The sequence below is a fragment of the Chiloscyllium punctatum genome, chromosome 11 (genome assembly GCF_047496795.1).
Source record: "Chiloscyllium punctatum isolate Juve2018m chromosome 11, sChiPun1.3, whole genome shotgun sequence".
NCBI lineage: Eukaryota > Metazoa > Chordata > Chondrichthyes > Orectolobiformes > Hemiscylliidae > Chiloscyllium > Chiloscyllium punctatum.
In genome coordinates, this window is record NC_092749.1 from 104,647,357 (window position 1) to 104,669,767 (window position 22,411).

The following is a 22,411-nucleotide window of genomic DNA, read 5'->3' on the forward strand; positions in this document are numbered from 1 at the left end:
CACCCTAAACAAAGTTAGGGATCCGAACTCCAACTTGACTTGAAGTGAACTCCTAGTTCATCTCAAGGTTCTGAAGCAGGTACACCTTGGCTTCAAGAGTCATATACTTAGGTTCCATTTTAGATGGCATAATCTGTACATCTTCAAAAAGTGACACATTCCTGTAGAAATTGAAAGCAATCTTGCAACGATTGTTTCCAATATGTTTTTACAATTTACTTTGACTTACCAGAAATAAATTGTTGGCAAAAGAAGAGTTGCACCGATATGGAAGCATCCTGTGTGTTATAAGCAAGCTGTGTCTGAAGTTTTTTTTTAAAATAGGTATTTTTGATAACTGTTGCTTTCATTCAGTGTTGTTGATTGACTGTTAAACATTTTTTTTCTCTTTGCATTTTGCAGTTGGATGGGTACATTGCACGAAACTGGGCTAATCAGAAATCCGCTTTGGGGAGTGCCCTGGACCCACTGGCAGATAAGATTCTGATCAGTGTCCTATATGTCAGTCTGACTTGTGCTGAACTCATTCCAGGTACTCTCTCTTTGTTATCGTTTTGCTCACTTTACTTGGATAGTGTTCAGAAAAGGAAATAGCATGTTTAGTTTCTGAATGTGAGCAACTATATGAAAAGCCTTAAATTTATTTTGCTTAAAATAGCTATCCGTGTAGATGCCTTGTGTACCTATGCATTATGAGTTTTGAGATTGCAGGACTTGATAAGTGTTTCAGGAGAAAGTGAGGACTGCAGATGCTGGAAATCAGAGCTGAAAATGTGTTGCTGGAAAAGCGCAGCAGGTCAGGCAGCATCCAAGGAACAGGAGAATCGACGTTTCGGGCATCAGCCCTTCTTCAGGAATGAGGAAAGTGTGTCCAGCAGGCTAAGATAAAAGGTAGGGAGGAGGGACTTGGGGGAGGGGCGTTGGGAATGCGATAGGTGGAGGGAGGTCAAGGTGAGGGTGATAGGCTGGAGTGGGGCGGGGGCGGAGAGGTCAGGAAGAAGATTGCAGGTTAGGAAGGCGGTGCTGAGTTCGAGGGATTTGACTGAGACAAGGTGGGGGGAAGGGAAATGAGGAAACTGGAGAAATCTGAGTTCATCCCTTGTGGTTGGAGGGTTCCCAGGTTGAAGATGAGGTGCTCTTCCTCCAACTGTCGTGTTGCCATGGTCTGGCGATGGAGGAGTCCAAGGACCTGCATGTCCTTGGTGGAGTGGGAGGGGGAGTTGAAGTGTTGGGAGGCAGGCTGCCTACTTGCAGAACGTTTCAGAGAACACCTCTGGGACACCTGGACCGACCAACCAACCCAACCACCCCGTAGCCCAACACTTCAACTCCCCCTCCCACTCCACCAAGGACATGCAGGTCCTTGGACTCCTCCATCGCCAGACCATGGCAACACGACGGTTGGAGGAAGAGCGCCTCATCTTCCGCCTGGGAACCCTCCAACCACAAGGGATGAACTCGGATTTCTCCAGTTTCCTCATTTCCCCTCCCCCACCTAGTCTCAGTCAAATCCCTCGAACTCAGCACCGCCTTCCTAACCTGCAATCTTCTTCCTGACCTCTCCACCCCCACCCCACTCCGGCCTATCACCCTCACCTTGACCTCCCTCCACCTATCGCATTCCCAATGCCCCTCCCCCATGTCCGTCCTCCCTATCTTTTATCTTAGCCTGCTGGACACACTTTCTTCATTCCTGAAGAAGGGCTGATGCCCGAAACATCGATTCTCCTGTTCCTTGGATGCTGCCTGACTTGATAAGTGTTTAGCCAAACACTCTCTTCCCAGTGTGACTGCATTTTGTCAATCAGTGGGACATGTGGAGGCATTGAGGGTCCTGTTCTATCCATTACAGTGGGAGCAAAACTGTTATCCCTCATTGCTGACTTGAGCTTATGGCCCTACTTAGGAGGCCCTGGAGTAGATGAATAAGAAAAATAATTGCTATTCTTATAGCACCATCCTAGGAGTTTAGGGAGAGTTTCCATGTTGCTGATGATTATGACTGCAGGAAGTGTCTTTGGTTGAAAATCCTATGAGATTGGTTGGAGTGGTAGTTAGAGACAATAAGGAATTTATAAGAGCCAGGGTGTGTGATGAATGGCAGTTATAGGAAGAGAGAAAAGCCACAGATGTACAGCCAGGTAGATGGGTTAACTCCAGGAAAGGTAGGAGAGGTAGGCAGGTGGTGCAGGAGCCATCTGTGGCTATCCCTATCTGTGGCTATCCCTATTTCAAACAAGTCTGCTGTTATGGAAAATGTAAGGGGTAATGGACTCTTGAGAAGGTAGCACTGACAGTCAAGTTTCTATTATTGAGACTGGCTTTAATGTAATGAGGGGGACACCTTGAACCAAGCGATCGATTGTGATAGGGGACTGTCTAGTCAGAGGAACAGACAGACGTTTCTGCGGCCAACAACGAAAAATCAGGATAGTGTGTTGCCTCCCTGGTTCCAGGATCAAGGATATCTCAGAGAGTGTACAGAATGTCCTCAAAGGCGAGTGGGACCAGCAGGAGGTCATTGTACACATTGGAACCAACAACAAAAGGGTAAGATTCTGAAGGGAAAACATAGAAAATTAGGCAGGAATTAAAAAAGGAGATACTTGAGAGGAAGGAATAGGAGGATAGAGCAGAGGAGTTGGTGCAGGAGAGAAGGGTTCATATTTTTGGATCATTGGAATCTCTTCTGGGTAGTAGTAACCTATGCAAGAAGGATGGATTGGAACCGAATTGGAAGGGGACTAATGTATGAACTCGTCCATGCCGACCAGATATCCTAACCCAATCTAGTCCCACTTGCCAGTACCCGGCCCGTATCCGTCAAACCTTCCTGTTTATATCCCAAACCAGATGCCTTTTAAATGTTGCAGTTGTACTAGCCTCCACCACTTCCCCTGGCAGCCCACTGCACATATGCACCACCCTTTATATGAAAAGGTTGCCCCTTAGGTCCCTTTTATATCTTTCCCCTCTCACTGTAAACCAATAGCCTCGAGGTCTGGTCTCCCACATCCCAGAGAAAAGATCTTGTCTATTTATCCTATCCATAGGGAGGATATTCCTGGGAATACGTCCAAGGACATTATTGAGGTGGAACTGAGAAATAAGAAAGGGATGCTCACCTTATTGGGATAGTATTATAGACCCCTTTAATGGTCAGCAGGAAATTGAGAAACCAACTTGTATGGAAGTTTCAGTTATCTGTAAGAATAATAGGGTGGTTATGGTAGGGGATTTTAACTTTCCAAACATAGACTGGGACTGCCAGAGTGTTAAGGGTTTAGGTAGAGAGGTAGTTAAGTGTGTACAAGAAAGTGAATAACAAAAAAACTATGTGGATGTACCTACTAGAGGAGGTGCAAAACTTGACCTACTCTGAGTTGTCAGTGGAATGTACCTTGAGGGCCAGTGACCACAATTCTATTATTTTTAAAATATGATTTGGAGGGAGTGGTGTTAGACTGGGGTGGACAAAGTTAAAAATCCCACAACACCAGGTTATAGTCCAATAGGTTTATTTGGAGGCAAGAGCTTTTGAAGCCTTGCTTCGAACGACCTGATGAAGGAGCAGTGCTTTGAAAGCTCGTGCCTCCAAATAAACCTGTTGGACTATAACCTGGTGTTGTGGGATTTTTAACTTAGTTTTAAAATAGTGATAGAAAAAGATAGAACTTCAACTTTTAGATCCAGTCTAAATTGGAGGAAAGCTAATTTTGACAATATTAGGCAAGAACTTTCAAAAGCTGATTGGGGGCAGATGTTCACCAGGTGAAGGGGCAGGTGGGAAATGGGAAGCCTTCAGAAATGAGATAATGAGAGTCCAGAGACAGTATATTCCTGTTAGGGTGAAAGGAAAGTCTGGTAAGTGTAGGGAAAGCTGGATGACTGGAGAAATTGAGGTTTTGGTTAAGAAAAAGAAAGAAGCATATGTCAGGCATAGCCAGGAGAGATCGAATGAATCGTTAGAAGAATATAAAGGCAGTTGGAGTATACTTAAGAGGGAAATCAGGAGGGCAAAAAGTGACATGAGATAGCTTTAGCAAATAAGGAGAATCCAAAGGGATTTTACAAGTACATTAAGGACAAAAGGGTAACTAGGGAGAGAATAGGGCCCCTCAAAGATCAGCAAAGAGGCCTTTGTGTGGAGCCGCAGGAGATGAGGGAGATACTAAACGTGTATTTTACATCAATGTTTACTGTGGGGAAGGACATGGAAGATCTAGAATGTAAGGAAATAGATGGTCACATCTAAAAAATTGTCATTACAGAGGAGCAAGTGTTGGATGTCTTGAAATGCATATAAGTGGATAAATCTCTAGGACCTGATCAGGTGTACCCTAGAACTCTGGGATGCTAGGGAAGTGATTGTTGGACCCCTTGCTGAGAGAGTTGGGGTGCCAGCAGACTGAACGTTGGCTACCATGGTGTCACTATTTAAGAAAGGTGGTCAGGAAAAGTCAAGGAATATGCAGACCGGTGAACCTGACATCGGTGGTGGGCAAGTTGTTGAAGGGAATCCTGAGGGACAGGATGTACATGTATTTGGAAAGGCAAGGACTGATTCGGGATAGTCAACATGGCTTTGTGCGTGGGAAATCATGTCTCACAAACTTGATTGTGTTTTTTGAAGAAGTAACAAAGAGGATTGATGAGGGCATAGCAGTAGATGTGATCCACATGAACTTCAGTGAGGCATTCGACAAGGTTCCTCATGGTAGACTGGTTAGCAAGGTTAAATCTCATGGAATACAGGGAGAACTAGCCATTTGGATACAGAACTAGCTCAAAGGTAGAAGACAGAGGGTGATGGTGGAGGGTTTTTTTTTTCCCAGACTGGAGGCCTGTGACCAGTAGTGTGCCATGGGGATCGATGCTGGGTCCACTGCTTTTCGTCATTTATATAAATGATTTGGATGTAAACATAGGTATAGTTAGTTTGCAGATGACACCAAAATTGGAGGTGTAGTGGACAGCGAAGAAGGTTACCTTAGACTACAACAAGATCTTGATCAGATGGGCCAATGGGCTGAGGAGTGGCAGATGGAGTTGAATTTAAATAAATGCGAGGTGCTACATTTTTTAAAGCAAATCTTAACAGGACTAATATACCTTTAATGGTAACATCCTATGAAGTGTTGCTGAACAAAGACCTTGGAGTGAAAGTTCATAGTTCCTTGAAAGTAGAGTCGCAGGTAGATAGGATAGTGAAAAAGGCATTTGGTATGCTTTCCTTTATTGGTCAGGGCATTGAGTATAGAAGTTGTGAGGTCATGTTGCAGCTGTACAGGACATTGGTTAGGCCACTGTTGGAATATTGTGTGCTAGTTTTCTTCCTATTGGAAAGATGATGTGGAACTTGAAAGGCTTCAGAAAAGGATTTACAAGGGTGTTGCCAGGGTTGAAGGATTTAGAACATGGAACGTTACAGCGCAGTACAGGCCCTTCAGCCCTCGATGTTGCGCCGACATGTGAAAATATTGATGCCCATCTAATCTCCACCGCTCCATTATTATCCGTATGTATGTCCAATGCCCTTAGCGTTGGCTAGTTGACTACTCTTGCAGGCAGGCCATTCTGTGCCCCTACTACTGAGGAAAGAAACTACCCTGAATATCTAGGATTCATGTAATTGGACACTCAGGTTCATCTGAATGCATGCATTTCTCAGTTTCTCACCATTTAAAAAAAGTTTTGCTTTTTTAACATATTTACTACTAAGAAAATATTTTCATATGGCATCACATTGTATTCTATTTTGTATATTCTTGCTCATTCAGTAAACATCCTTATTACATTCGTCTTGCATCCATCTCACTCCTTACTTTCCTGCCTAACTTGACAATTCAGGGATTGGATTAGATTAGATTAGATTAGATTACTTAGTGTGGAAACAGGCCCTTCAGCCCAACAAGTCCACACCGCCCTGCCGAAGCGCAACCCACCCATACCCCTACACCTACCCCTTACCTAACACTACGGGCAATTTTTAGCATGGCCAATTCACCTGACCTGCACATCTTTGGACTGTGGGAGGAAACCGGAGCACCCAGAGGAAACCCACGCAGACACGGTCTAGAGAAACAATGGTGAGGTAGAGCTAGGGAGCGGTGACCTTACAGAGTCTTGTAAAATCATGGGGGGGGAATGGATAGGATAAGTAGACAAAGACTTTTCCCTGGGGTGGGAGAGTCCATAACTAGAGGGCATAGGTTTAGAGTGAGAGGGGAAAGATATAAAAGGGACCTAAGGGGCAACTTTTTCACGCAGAGGGTGGTACGTGTATGGACTGAGCTGCCAGAGGAAGTGGTGGAGGCTAGTACAATTGCAACATTTAAAAGGCATCTGGATGGGTATATGAATAGGAAGGAGATTTGGAGAGATATTGGCCAGGTACTGGCAGGTGGGACTAGATTTGTTTGGGATATCTGATCGGCATGGACGAGTTGGACCAAAGGGTCTGTTTCTGTGCTGTACATCTCTATGACTCTATCTGTCCTAAATCTATCACCCCTTAATTTAAAGACATGTCCGCTCATGTTAGCCTTCACCATCCGAGGGAAACGGCTCTCACTGTCCCACCTCCTCCCTGCCTCCCCCTCCCCCCCCCCCCCAATCTAACCACCTGATTATCTTATACGTCTCCATTAAGTCACCTCTTGACCTTCTTCTCTCCAACAAAAACAGCCTTTCCTTATAAGATCTTCCTTCAATACCAGGCAACATCCTAGTAAATCTCCTCTGACCCCTTTCCAAAGCTTCCACATCCTTCCTATAATGCAGTAACTAGAACTGCACGCAATAGACCAGGTGCGGCCTTAGTATCTTGTCCAGCTGAAGCATGACTTCGTGATTCCAAAACTCAGTCCCCCTACCAATAAACGCCAACACCATATGCTGCCTTATCAACCTGGGTGGCAACTATCATGGATTTATGTACCAGGACAACGCTATCTCTCTACACTGCCAAGAATTTTACCATTAGCCCACTACTTTGCATTCCTGTTACTACTCCCGAAGTGAACTACCTCACACTTGACCGCATTAAACTCCATTTGCCACTTGTCAGCCCAGCTCTGCATCTTATATATGTCTCTCTGTAACCCACAATATCCTTTGGCATTATCCACATCTTTGCCTACCTTAGTATCATTCGCAAATTTAGTAACCCATCCTCAAGGAAGGTAAGGACCAGGGGGCGCCTGTCCTTGTTGCAGTTGTGTTGAAGTTTCCCAGAGAGCTTCAGTGGGTAAGGGAGGACTCAACCTTCCCCAGTACTTTCCCTGAGATCCTTCAATTCCCAATGCCATCTCTATATTGAGAAGACAGGACGCCTACTCACAGAGCGCTTCAGAGAACATCTTTTGGGACACCCACACCAACCAACCCCAGCACCCCATGGCTGAACACTTCAACTCCCACTCCTACTCTGCCGCGGGCATGCAGGTCCTGGGCCGCCTCTATCGCCATTCCCTTACCACCCGACGCCTGGAGGAAGAACTCCTCATCTTCCGTCTCGGTACCCTCCAACCCCAGGGCATCAGTGTGGGTTTAACCAGTTTCTTCATTTTCCCCCCACCTTACCCCCAATTCCAACTTTCCAGCTCAGCACTGCCCTCATGATCTGCACCATCTGTCCATCTTCCTTCCCACCTGTCTGCACCAGCCACCGCTCCAACCTATCACTTTTACCCCCACCTCTGTCCACCTATTGCACACTCAGCTACCTTACCCCAGCCCCAGTCCCTCCCATTTATCTCTCCACCACCCCCCAGGCTCCCAGTCTCATTCCTGATGAAGGGCTTTTGCCCGAAACATTGATTTTTCCTGCAGCTTGGATGCTGCCTGACCTGCTGTGCTTTTCCAGCACCACATGTTTGACTCTAATCTCCAGCATCGGCAGTACTCACATGCGCTTAGAGGGATATGGGCCAAGTCCTGGAAAATGGGACTAGATTAGGTTGGGGTATCTGGTCAGCGTGGACAAGCTAGACTGAAAGGTCTGTTTCCGTGCTGTACATCTCTGACTGTACAAATTCTGAAAGAAGTCTGAGCACATGAGCATTGAAGGTAAATCCAGTGTTACCCATCTTTGATTGCCCTTGACAAGCTGGTGAGCCACCATTTTAAACTGCTGTTTTAAAAAGTCAAAGTCTCTGCTTCTTCAGCTACCTTAATACTAAGCACTTCAGTATAATTGCTTCAACAGGTTTAGATTTGAGTCATCCGTGACTTATTTTAAGGAGTATACAGTTACGGATTAGATATTTTCTAATAAATCAGAGATCATATTGCTCACCACCTCTATTAGGTGGGACTTGAACCTGGGCTCCTGGCACAGACGTAGGGACATCACCTCTGTGGCACAAGAGACCTTAACAGACAGAGACTATGATAGCGAGTTTTGACAAGTTTTGTAGCTCAGGTTGAGGTTCTGAGAGTAAGTTTGCTTGCTAAGCTGGGAGGTTCATGTTCAGACATTTTGTCGCCCTACTAGTTAACATCATCAGTCAGCTTCTGGTGAAGCGATCGTGTTATGTCCCACTTTCTATTTACGTGTTTAGGTTTCCTTGGGTTGGTGATGTAATTTCCTGTTATTTTTCTCAGAGGGTAGTAGATGGGGTCCAAGTCGGTGTTTATTGATCGAGTGCCAGTTGGAATGCCATGCTTCTAGGAATTTTTGTGCGTGTCTGTTTGGCTTGTCCTAGGACGGATGTGATGTTCCAGTCAAAGTGGTGTCCTTCCTCATCTGTATGTAATGATACTAGCAATAGTGGGTCATGTCTTTTTGTGGCTAGTTGATGTTCATGTATCCTGGTGGCTAGTTTTCTGCCTGTTTGTCCAATGTGGTTTTTGCTACAGTTCTTGCAAGGTATTTTGTAAATGACATTAATTTTGCTTGTTGTCTGTATAGGGTCTATTAAGTTAATTAGCTGCTGTGTTTAGAATTTTGTGGGCTACCATGATGCCAAAAGGTCTGAGTAGTCTGGCAGTCATTTCCGAGATGTCGTCGATGTAGGAGGAGTGTGGTTAGGGTTTCTGGATGTGTTTTGTCTGCTTGTTTGGGTTTGTTGCTGAGAAATCAGCAAACTGTGTTCATTGGGTATCTGTTCTTTTTGAATACACTGTATAAGTGATTTTGCTCTGCTCTTAGTGTGTTGCAGTGTCTGGTGGCTCGTTAAAGTAATATTCCAATGCAGCTTCGTTTGTGGGTGTTGGGATGATTGATTCTGTTGTTCAGTATTTGGTCCGTGTGTGTTATTTTCCTGTAGACGCTGGTCTGAAGTTCTCCATGAGCTGTTAGCTCTACTGTGACATCTAGGAATGGCAGTTTGTTGTTGTTGTTTTCCCTCCTGTTTTGAATTTTAGCCAGTAAGGATATTATTGATGGTCTTGAAGGTTTCCTCTAATTAGTTTCATTTAGTGATGACAAAGGTGTCATCCACGTAGCGGACCCAAAGTTTGGATTGGATGGTCGGCAGAGCTGTTTGTTCAAGTCTCTGCATTCCTGCCTCTGCTAAGAACCCTGATGTCAGAGATTCATAGGTGTTCACTGGTTTGTCTGTAGGTTTTGTTATTGAAAGTGAAGTGAGTGGTAAGGTGTTGGTCCACTACCTTGACGATGTTGCCCCATTTGCCGATGAAGTTGGTGGTGTTTGATGTATGTGTCTTTGGTTCTTCTAATAGTGTCGTCAGTGTTTCTTCGGCCAGGTTGATGTTGATGAATGTGAACAGGGCTGTTATGTCAAAGGAGACCATTATTCATCCTCTTCTATCTTGGTGGCTTTGGTCTTCAGGAACTCTTGGATGGAGCGGTGTGAGTCTTGTATTAAGTGTTTTCGTCTTTGGTGTAGTTCCTTGGCTAATCTGTATGTTGGTGTTCCAGGTAGTGAGTATGGATCTGAGGGGACTGCTGGTATGTGAATTTTGGGTAATCCATTGAAGTGTGGCATGTTAGAAGCATGTCCTGTTCACAAAAAAGGAGAAAACAACAACTACAGAGGAACCTCGGTTATCTGAACAGGATGAGTGGGTAGTATTTTGTTCGGATAATTGATTATTTGGTTCATTGATTCAATGCCTCTTCTATGGGGCTCTGAGTTTTCTGAAGTTTCCTTTTTCCATGCTCTGCCTGCCTTGCTCCCTCCCTCCCTCTCTCTCAGGGTTTGTTTCTGAGCAGAGACACACTTGTGTGTACGGGTCCTGCTGCATTGCTGAAGCCCCCCCCCCCGCAATCAATTCAATGGGATTAACACAGCGAGCACTTGCAATGTCCGCTCCCCATTCAGGAGACTAGGCAGCAGCACACCCCGCATGATCCCCACCCCTGCCACCTTGTCCATCCCCCACCCACCATCTGCACCCCAGACCCTGTCCACCTCCACTCCCACCCATCCGCTCTGTGTGCTTCTGCAACAGTGCCCTCTGCCCCCCCCCCCCCCCCTCCCCCCTCCCCCCGGTTTCCCACTCCCCCTTCCATCTGGGGCAGCTGGACTAGACACCAACAAGACTGCTGCTGCTGCCTTTGGGGGGGTGAGTCTCAAAATAGCACATATACACAGCCACACACATAACTTCTTACTGCAATCTTTTGAAAGGTTCCACCTTTGCCCTGTACAGGACAGTGTTGGAGAGATTACTTGGGGAAGGGGGCTTTGGGGTACACCCCTGTGTAGAACTCCAGGGAAAGTGTGGGGGGAGAGAGAGGGTGGGAGGTCTGTCATTTGGATTCGGTGCCTGGGCTCCCATCGATTCCAGGACTGTTCTTGGCAACATTTCAGTAAGCTGAATTCACTTGAAATAATTGTAAACAAAAGACGCGATCAGTATTGGTAACATCTCTTTGATGTAATGTTTCTATCGGGACCTGGAGATCTTCTTTGGATAATCCAAAATTCGGGTAATTGATATTCGGAAAATCGAGGTTCCTCTGTACTACCCTCTGAGAAAAAAACAGGAAATGACGTCACCAACCCAAGAAAACCTAAACACATAAATAGAAAGCGGGCCATAACACCAGTGCTTCATCCAGAGGCTCACTGATGATGTTACCTAGTATGGTGATGAAACATCTGAAAATGAACCTTCCAGTTCAGCAAGCAAACCTACATCCACAGACTATGATCATGAGTGACTTTAAGAGGTGTGTTGTTTTTTTAGTTTCTTTTAAAGAGAGATTGGGAGACAGGTGCTGAGCAGTCTGAGAGATATCTGATATTTCCCTTTACAATAAGAAAAAGATCGGGTCTAGGCTACCTTCTTAATATACTTTTGAGGGGGGTCAGGTCTGGTCCATAACAAACAATAACTAATTTATTTACAAGTTAAATAAACTATGGTGTACATAATGGAGATATAAAAAGGACCTTCGAGGCAACGTTTTCATGCAGAGGGTGGCGCATGTATGGAATGAGCTGCCAGAGGAAGTGTTGGAGGTTGGTAGAATTACAACATTTCAAAGGTATTTGGATGGGTACGTGAACTGGAAAGATTTAGAGGGATATTGGTCAGCATTTGGCCCATGGGATAAGATTAATTTAGGATATCTGGTCGATATGGGTGAGTTGGACTGAAGGGTCTGTTTCTGTGCTGTGTACCTCTGATTCTAATCAGTAGTATACAGGTTTGTTTTCCACGACTCAGTCCTTGCCTCCTCAATATCTATGACATTGTCTCTTCATGTTCTGTTGATTGATGACCTTTGATTTTTCTTTCAATGTCCCAAAACACCTCACCGTTTCTCCTCCTTTCTTTTCTAGTGGATGAGATTGATGGCATATTCCAAACTTTCTCACCTGATTGGTTTAGTCTCATATTATAATCTCTCTATTTTTCAATCTATGGAACTCTGCAGATTTTGTCTGTTCAACTGAACAGTTCTTACAAAAAGAGTCCAAAGGTCATAATTCTGACTAGCATTTCCTAGTTCAACAAATTCTAAACATGTTATAAGGTTTGTAACCACATTTTTTTCCCCCCCAAGGCTTGATGCATATAGTTAGACTATTAACTAACTTCAAAACATAATGATTTGATTCTTAAACCTTAACACATGTTATAAACCACAATGTGCTGTAATTGCTGTTTCAGCATTAGGTGTTAGCCAGACCATGATTAAGTTTGTCAGATGCCTAACTGCTTTTGTCCTTATCACAGCTTGTTTAACCACATTATTTAACCACCGCACTTGCTTTAATCACATTATTTAACAACCACATCTTGACATTTTCTGGACAGGATTACCATCATTGTTTGAAACTTGGCCTTGGCATAAAGATAACAAAGATCATAAGATGATAAGTTCACCATAGAAAGGCAACTAAACCCGAACAGTCCATCGCTCTACCCCTCCAGGCTTCCATGTAAACTTGTAAAAATGTCAGTCACTTTAAGAACTATTCCATGAGCGTTTACGTTGAAGAATTCCAGGAAGCACCACACATATCCTTATTTGTGAAGTTCCTTCCACATTTAGAACTTGCTTTGATTTGGTTGATGGCCAGACAAACGTTCATCAAGAAATTGTACTTGCTGTTCCTGCAGTGTAAAACTAAAATTAAGTCAATGCTGCTACTTTTCTAACAGTTTATTTTAATTGAAGCCACAAAGGTGAGATCATGGCGCAGAGCACCATTAAAATGTTGTGTGGGATGCTGATAAAGTCCCTACATACTAAAGGCCTCCATTTTGGATCAGCAATACAAGTGACTGTTCGCTTTCAGTGGATGAGACTGCATGTTGAACTGATTGAATTGTCCATTCTCTCATCATCTGTGGAGAGAACTCACAGTTAACGGTTTGGGTCTAGTGGCCCTTCCTCAGAAGCTGTTCTGAGGAAAGGTTGCTGGACCTGCAATGTTAACTCTGATTTCTTGCCACACATGCTGCCAGACCAACTGAGCTTTTCCAGCTATTTCTCTCTTTGCTTCTGATTTACAGCATCAGCAGTTCTTTCAGTCCTTTGTTTCATTACATTTTTCTTAAGCAATGCTTTCAGTACTTGTGGAAATATAGTAGAATTTTCTTCAGTTCCATGGTTTCGAACACTTAGCTTCTGGCTTTATTGAATTGGCACTAGCTCATGTTTTTGGTTCATTTTTGTGATTCTGTTATTTGTGGTGAAATCACCCGAGACTGGAATTGAACCTGGGACCCTGGCACTGTGAGGCAGCAGTGCTAACCACTGAGCCACCATGCCACCCTAATGTATAATACCTAATATCATCTCCCCTAATATCTCTTTATATGGATTGGTGTCTAATTTTGTTTAATATTGTTTTAAAAATGGGATGCTTTATTCCAGTAAAGGTGGAATATTCTAATCTGTGGTTAGAATATGTTATTTACTGTTCACGACAACAATTAAGTTGCACTTTTTGCATCCATTTGAAGGTTCTGTGTGGATTTGCATAGAACGCTCAGTTGTTCATTTTAAACACCTAATATTCTAACTTGCACCACGCATACTTTACTTTCTATTTCTCATGCGAAGATGCTATTTATTATCCTTCTGATCAGTTAATACTTCCAAATGTCTTGGCAAATTTACACCCTTTGTGGCTGTGTTGGTGAGGTTTTTCACTGGTAACACAGAAGCTGTTGTTCATTAAAATGTCTGCATCCCATTTATGATAAATGTATAGTATAAGGCATATTACTTGAAAGTTCTTTATGAATTTACAGTAAAGAGTAATATTTGAATTGTCACACCTTTAAAGCTTCCTGACAAGACCAATTTTAATGACTAACTTTGTGACTGCAGTATAGCTTCAAATGTGCAGTAGTTTGTGATGCCATTTACTCACACATTTCCATTTTTACCTGAGTTCCTTTCAGTTTCTCTCTTGCGTATATTTGTAGCTTCTAAAGTTTTATTTCAAAGTCCACTTCTTGCTTTTTCTCCATTTATTGCGAACTGTTTTCTGGTTAGTAGAGAAAAAAATGAGTTAAAGTGTACAATATGCGGTTTAAAGCTCTCTCCATTAAAATTGGAGAAGCCTGAGGCATTAACTACACTGACCACTTCCTTCTAAGGACAGAAGAACATTTGGACTAAGAATAGAATATGTTTGTTTGCTCCTTCCAGGATGTGTGTATATAAGATTTTCTCTTCTTACTGTTGAATATGTCCGCATTCCCCTCTGTGACCCAAACCCTAGCTAATAGCCATTTTAATTGTTCTGTTTTTCAGCTTCTCTTACTGCTATGGTCCTTATGCGAGATATCATCTTGATTGCAGCTGGGTTTTATATTAGATACCGAACGGTTCCACCGCCAGTAAGTACCAAAGTTTATCTCATTTTAACTTCTCCCTCTTATTCTTCCCTTTCTCTCTGATGGTCTACCATCTCTGACATGTGCTTGGTGCCTGCCTAGCACATGCTTTGTCTGGCACCTACCCAACCCTGCACCCTTGTGTGCCGCACTTGCCTGCTTGCGCTCACCTGCCCTTATTCACTTGCCCGACCCACACCCACCCTCCCTTCTGCCCCCTCTCTTTCATGGTGGCTTGAATTTTCAGTGCTGTGATTTTTCATCAAATCAGAGGTATGTCTGAAAGGCTCTGTTTTGTCATGTACTGATTGAGTCTTTTATTTTACTTTTTTTTTCCATCCTATTTGATATGTCCTTTTGGATGAATTTATTGTTGTTCCTTAGGTTTATTCTTTTGGAGGCAGCTAATAAATGAAATTATGTCTTTCATACCTTATTTATGAGAGAGTGGCAAAGAGGGAAAGATAAATGAGAAATCTTTGTGACTGTGAATGATCTGAACTCTTACCTTACAAATGATGTCCCAGATGAACGTGATCACTCTGTGGCGTATTTCAGCTGGGAGCATTTCTAGGATTTTTCCCTACACTGCAGGAGAATGGGATAATTGTACAGAGTTGACCCTAAACCTCTGCCCCAATGTATATTTTAGTAAGTTAGCATTAGTATCAATATTAACTTACTTTGCTTTGGTCTGTCATGCTCCCATAAAGTTACATACTTTGTGACTTGTATGCAGACAAAAATGAGAAAATTTCCTCCTTGTTTCTCCCTTCCTTTACCCATATTGCATTGTGAAACCTTTTGACTTATTTTCAGTTTTGTAAAATCGGTTGTATACAACTAAATAACTTCTTTCATCTCTCGTAGAGGACTCTCAGCAAATATTTCAACCCGTGCTATGCCACAGCACGATTAAAACCAACATTTATCAGCAAGGTAAGATGCATTTTTCAATTATTGGATCCCTTTTCCATATAATGAGGGAAGTTTGATTCTTACGGTTTTCTATGTACTGTGGGCAGGTCTTATTGTCACTCGTAGATGTAGCTTGTGAAGCGCTATTCCAACTTACTTGCTTTAAGGGGTATCTTTTAAACTCCTGCATGTTTTGGAGCAGATGGAATATTTGAAAAACATTTGTTCTTCTAACAACTTGCTATCACCTACAAGTTGATAGTGAGAGTGCAGGCTGCCTGCTGGCACCAAAGGAAGTGTTTCCTAACAAGCAGGTGAATTGTAGGGCTGGCTTATCAGTAAGGTGTTGCAGGTTGTGAGGATGGAAATTAGACAACAGTTTTCAGAGTAGGTAATCTGCAGCAGCTCATCCAATGATGCTTAAGATAACATGCAAATCAAATTCCATTAACACCCGAGGTTATTGAATTGCAATAATTGTGAGGCTTCTGTCTGAAACCTCAGCAATGTAACTACAGTGAGCAGTCAAAATGGTGGCTGGCAGGGTTCTAGTGAAAAGATGATTAGTTATTGTAAAAACTTCTTGTGCCTTATTCCTGCTTAGCAATTTTGGCTAATATTCTGACCTGAATTTTGGTGAATGAAGGAATCTAGTGATCTGAGTGTTATTTGTTTTATATCCAAGTGGAATCTTATTAGTATTTGAGACAGGTCTATTCAGTTGCTGATTTTCAGTTGAGCATTTGGTGGAGCTTAGGAATGAATTATTTATCTTGGATTGACAGCAAAATTTGACCCATTTACCATCCTCCAAATTCTTTGGAGTGACCAGTGTTCCTTTCCTGATGTTGTGTGTCTAGACAGTTACTTGTAAGGGAAAATAAGATCTTCGTGGAATTGTTGAAATGTTTTAACAGACCTTTATCTCTATCAGAACTATCAGACTCTATCGGAATGCCAGTATTCTTGCCTGTTAATGATAGTGCAGTATAAAGTCAAGTGTAGCCAGTGCTGTGCACAAGATGTAATAAAACAGTAACACTGCGTAAGGAAGAAAGCTGGAGTTTTCACAATTTATTGCTAGTATACTGTTTTCTTGGGAGCTTAGACTTCTTATCGCAGAGAGGATTTAATGATGTTAGTCATAAGTAATTTCTCTATGTATCATAACAGCAAATAATACTCAACAGTGTTTGCATTCGTTCCCAGATAGATTAGTAGGTAGAGATTATTTTAACTTTCTTGTTTAGTATCCTCCAGTTCTGGTGTGACAATATTTCTTTGAAGCTTTAAACTGATCACATTTATAGCTCATTCTATAAGATATGAAGGACATCAAAATGTGAGAAATATTAAATCCATTCAAATATCTTGACATATTCAGATGATCATTAAATCGGGACAAACAATCAGTTAGTTAGCAGTGACTAATGCAGGTTAAGTGTTTGCTTGTGGAAGGTGGATGTTTTGATTTTACAAATCCAGAATTACCTTACCGCTTAAAAATTTCTCAAACCACGTTGCTTAAATTCATGCTCCATCCCGGCATTCAAAAATCATCCATTGCCATTTCTGACACCTCCAGCAGGATGCCACCATAAAACACATCCTCCCCTCCTATGCTTAGTCAGCATTCCACAAGGACTGTTCCTTCTGTGACATGTTCATTTTCTCCTTCATGCCTAACACTCCCTCACCCTTCAATGGCACCTTCCCACGCAATCGCAGAAGGTGTAACATTTGCCCATTCATCCCTCCCTCCCTCACTGTCCAAGGCCTCAAACATACCTTCCAGGTGAAACAATGTATTGCCTGTACTCCTTTTAATGTAATCTTTGGTATTCATTGCTCAAAATGTTTTAAATTGATGAGTCCAAACAGAGATTGGCTGACTGCTTTTGGGAACACCTGTGCTTTTGTCTGTAGGAATGACCTTGACCTTCCATTTGCTAGCCATTTCAATAAACCACTGTGCTCCCAGGCTAACATTTCTGTATTGGACCTGCGACAACGGTCCAACAAAACTCAGCGCAAGCTAGAGGAACAGCATCTCGTTTAGGCATCTTATAGTCTCTAGGTTTTATTGTTGAATTCCATAACTTTAGAGAATGACCTCCACGTGCTTGATTTTTGCTACCCCCTGTGCACATGCACAGAAATGCGTGTGCACACTTGTAGCTGTAACTTTGCTTTCAGCAGAATTGACCCATTTTCTCCTTTTCGCACCTTTGTTTATGCACTATCTCCCCCTTCATCACCATTAGCAGTCTCTCTGTTTTTGGCTGTGAACCACATCACAATTGTTCCACTTGTTTCTTCTCTGTCCACAACATAAAACAGTTTTCCAACCCTCTCACGTCTGAAGAGGAGTCATATCAGACTTAGTGTTAAATCTGTTTCTCTCTCTACAGATGCTGCTAGACCTGTAGAATTTCTCCAGCACTTTGTGTTGTTTTTAGATTAGATTAGATTAGATTCCCTACAGTGTGGAAACAGGCCCTTCAGCCCAACAAGTCCACACTGACCCTCCGAAGAGTAACCCACCCAGACTCCTTTCCCTCTGACTAACGCACCTAATACTATGGGTAATTTAACATGGCCAATTCACCTGACCTGCACATCTTTGGACTGTGGGAGGAAACCGGAGGAAACCCATGCAGACACAGGGAGAATGTGCAAACTCCACACAGACAGTCGCCCAAGGCTGGAATTGAACCTGGGACCCTGGTGCTGTGAGAGACTATTTTAGTTTTCTTTTGCACATAGCACATTTGAGTCCTTCAGTGTGGCTTTTACAGAATAATGTCCAGTACTGACCAGTATGTCAGCACCATGGTCTGATTGTATGACATAACTCGTAATATAGTGAAACTGAAACAAAGAACCCCAGACTGTTGCTATATTAAATATAACATTTTATTTGGCAGTAATTTAATTCATTGACTTTCATTTATGTTGCAGGTTAACACAGCAGTTCAACTTGTACTCGTGGCTGCATCACTGGCAGCCCCAGTTTTTCAGTACGTGGACAGTGTGTTCCTTCACTGTTTATGGTGAGATTTGCCTGAAACATTATGTAAATAAGGAATGTGTGTATTTATAGACCTTTCGTTGCAGTAAAATGTCCCTTGACTTCAACTAAAAGGAACTGTTTGCATAGCATGTAGGAGTTGGGGAAGATTGGAGTGGTTGTGGTTCTAGGCACCGAGTAACCTATGAGGAGAGTATTTGGTGGTGCAGAAATGCCCAGGATTGGGAATATGATGTAGGCTGTGCCAACAGCGCCAGGTTAGGGATTTGCCTGCCCATACTAAGGAGCAAAGGAGGCAAAACACAGCAAAGGCTGCAAGATCCACGTTGAAGTGTGGTGATAATGTGGATAGATCTATAAACAAATAGAAGCATCTTGATATAATTAGAGAGTAGCAAAGCAATTTGCTGAATAGAACTTACTACTGGATAGGATTCAAGCAATTAATCCATTCTGATACCACAATTACTCTTGAAAATTGGCCTGCTCCATAAGTTACAATTAGTCATCCACTTAATCAGACAATTTTTTTTTAGGCTTTCTGCTTTGACATTTAGTCCATGAGGAACTCTTTCAGGATGAGGTACTGATTTATATCTAGGTAGATATTATCTATCTTGCATGTGGTGCAGTGTTTATTAGTTAAACATTCCACCCCTTCTACCCTTGCCGATGGGTATTTTCATTCCTTTTTTTTAAATACCAAATGTCCCTTTGGAATTGTTGATCTTGAATAGGCTATTTATCTTTCTGGTGATTCGTCCAAGCAACATTGGTCACTGCCACTGGAGTCTTCCAAGCTTATAACCAAAGTAAATGTAGCTAAATCCTACTATAGGCTGGTGTCAGATCATCTTGATGTCGAGTCTCCACTGCCAATTTCTGGATTACTCAAAGCAGATCCTCCTGCATATGCTCTGTATTAATATAGAATGATGTAAATAATAGATGCAAAAATGGTGATTTTAGTGGAGGGATGTGACATTATTGACGAAGCCAAGATTGGTTGTCCAGGTGATTTACATGACTTTGCTAAAGTCTTTGACAAGGGATCTAAGGTGAGTTGGTAAACTGGATCCAGAATTGGCGTGCAAACAGGAGTACCACAGGGAATGGAGCTGGGATTCTTGTTTTTTGTGTACATTAATTGTGTACATTATCAGCCTATAGTAGGATGTAAATGTAAAAGGTATGATGAGTAAGTTTGCAGACTTCATGAGAGTTAGTGGTGGTGTTGATAATGAAGAGGATGATTTCAGACTGCATTCTGATATCGATCAGCTGGTAAATTGAGCAGAACAATGGTAGATGGAATTTAACCTAGATAAGTGCAAGGTAAAGTACTGGGAGGTTCAAGAAAGGAAGAATATACGCAATTAATGGTAGGTTCCTATGACGTACTGAAGAACAAAGGCCTTTGGTGTACAAATTTGTATGTATAAAATTATTAAAGGATTGGACACTCTGGAGGCAGGAAGCATGTTTCTGCTGATGGGTGAGTCCAGAACCAGAGGACACAGCTTAAAGATAAGGGTTAAGCCATTTAGAACAGAGTTGAGGAGAAACATCTTCACCCAGAGAGTGGTGGGTGTATGGAATGCTCTGCCCCAGAAGGCAGTGGAGACCAAGTCTCTGGATATGTTGCAGAAAGAGATGGATAGAGCTCTTAGAGATTGTGAAATCAAGGGTTATGGGGATAAGGCAGGAACAGGATACTAATTGTGGGTGATCAGCCATGATCATAATGAAAGGTGGTGCTGGCTTGAAGGGCTGAATGGCCTACTCCTGCACCTGTTGTCTATAAATCCATAGATCCCTGAAATGTGTCAGCACAGATGGTCAGGGTGGTGAAGAAGGCAAATGGATGCTTATCTTCATTAGTGAGAGTGTAGAATTTAGGAGCAAGGAAGTCTTGTTGCAATTTTGTTTAGACCAAAGATGGAATGTGTGTTCTGTTCTAGTTGCCACACTCTTGGAAGAAAGTGATTGCACTGGAGAACATGCAGAGGGCATTCATCAAGATGTTGCATGGGATGAAAAGTCTGAGGAGAGACTGGATAGGCACAAGTGGTTTAGAGGAGATCTGAGAAAACTTTTTCGACCAGAGGTTGGTAGAAATACGGAACATGCTGTCTGAGAGGGTGGAAGAGGCCGCTACTTTTGCAACATTTTAAAAAGCATCTGGATGAGTACTTAAAATGCCAGGGCACAGTAGGTTATGGACTAAGTGCAGATCAATGAGGTTAGTGTAATTTGGTGTTGGTCAGCATAGACCTGGTTGGCTGAAGAGCCTGTTTCTGTACTGTATGACTCTGACTGTGTAAGGTGAGGCAGAACCGTTGCTGTCCTGAACCTTCGCCGTTTGTGTTGTGTCAGGATGTCCATATTTCTGAGAGGGAGGGAATCCCAGGATTTTCTATTCACTGACTGTGTTGGAGCAGTAAGATCCTTCAAAGTCAGAATGATGAGTGGCTTGGAAGGGAACTTGCAGGTGGTGGTGTTCTCATGTGCCTGCTGCCCTTGTTATAGAGTTATAAGATTATAGAGATGTACAACATGGAAACAGATCCTTTGGTCCTACTCATCCATGCTAATCAAATATCCTGAATTAATTTAGTCCCATATGCCAGCCTTTGGCCCATATCTCTCCAAACTCTTAATCAATGTCCTGGAAATCTGAATCACAAATATCTATACTGGTGAAACTGGTTCATTATTTTAATTTGGACTGATGACAGTTAGGGCGGCACAGTGGCTCAATGGTTAGCATCATTGCCTCAAAGCGCCAGGGACCCTGGTTCAATTCCAGCCTCGGACGACTGTCTGTGTGGGTTTCCTCCGGGTGCTCTGGTTTCCTCTCACAGTCTAAAGATGTGCAGGTCAGGTGTGTTGGCCATGTTAAATTGCCCATAGTGTTAGCTGCATTAGTCAGAGGGAAACGGGTCTGGGTGGGTTACTCTTCGGAGGGTCAGTGTGGACTTGTTGGGCTGAAGGGCCTGTTTCCCCACACCCTTGTTTTCACTGACCTGTACTGGCTCCTGGTGCAACAATGTTTCCGTTTTAAAATTCATATCCTCCTAATCAAATCCCTCCAGAGCGCTCTCCTCTCAAGCATTGTGACCACCTACAGCTTTCCAGGGATCTGTATTCCTTCTAATATAACTTCTCTTGTGTCCATCACATTATTTCACACTTTTACTTCCTTTCAGTATCCCTCCCTAATCCCCTGCCATTCTTCAATTATTTATTTCTCTCTTTCCTGCTTTAGGATACTCCTTAAGGTCTATGTGTTTGACCAAGCTTAATGTTCTAGTGTCTCCTCTATCCACTTGTTATCACTTTTTATCTGATAATGTTTCTGCGATGTGCCTTGGGGCATTTTCAAACCATTGAAGGTGGTATAGAAATGTAGCATGTTGTTGACTCTTCCTAAACAATTGAAGAGATCTTGCATTAGTTCTAGGTTAATAATTTTGACACTGCTGCAACGTTTAGTGACTATCGATAATCTGACTATCGTATTACCTTGTTATTTCAGGTACATTACTGCATTGACAACAATGGCATCTGCGTACAGCTATTACCTCCACGGCAGAAGCGCAGTGCAAGTTTTAAACCGGATGAAGTGAGATAAATCTGTTCATAATTGTCCAGCGTTTTTTGAAACCGTGCAATGAGCTAAGGAAGGACTGGACCTTGATTTCTCTGCTGAAAAGGACATTGATTAAAATAATGTAGATACATGGACTTTTTCCGGACAACATTGTCAATTTAATAATAAAAGTGAAAAATTATAGATTTTTTACATTTAGTTTTAATATTTTATTTGCACTTTACATGATTGAGTTTCAGCCACATACTGTGCGATAATCAATTAATGGAACCCAAATGATATAGTCTAGCACTTAAATGCTGAGATCCATTTGTTTTCTTTTGATTATATTATGCAGTATACTTGTAAATAATGTAACAATTACAGGTTGGGACAGCTAATGTAAAGAGTAGATGCTTATGGCATATTTGTCAGAAGGTCAGGAATTCTTTTATGAATGGGAGCTTTCCAGTCTGCTTTGCACAAAGGGATTTTTGTCCTGTTCGTGTGGTCTTTGCCTTTAAGGCTGCAGGCCAGGGTTTTCTGGTTATGTATTCACGAGACTGGCTTTCCCCATTCATTTTAATAGTCTAGAA

The 22,411-nt window shown here is 42.6% G+C and overlaps 1 protein-coding gene across 1 annotated transcript in view; it reads left to right on the forward strand.

Annotated features, from left to right (window-relative positions):
* The window catches only part of crls1 (cardiolipin synthase 1), a 58,996-nt gene extending 36,972 nt beyond the window's left edge, over positions 1-22,024 (forward strand). Inside the window, exons 3-7 of the mRNA XM_072581454.1 lie at positions 403-532; positions 14,192-14,277; positions 15,145-15,213; positions 18,154-18,245; positions 21,762-22,024. Coding sequence (XP_072437555.1) covers positions 403-532; positions 14,192-14,277; positions 15,145-15,213; positions 18,154-18,245; positions 21,762-21,852 — 468 coding nt within the window. The 3' untranslated portion in view covers positions 21,853-22,024. The remainder of the gene's footprint in view (positions 1-402; positions 533-14,191; positions 14,278-15,144; positions 15,214-18,153; positions 18,246-21,761) is intronic.
* Positions 22,025-22,411: the final 387 nt, after the last annotated feature.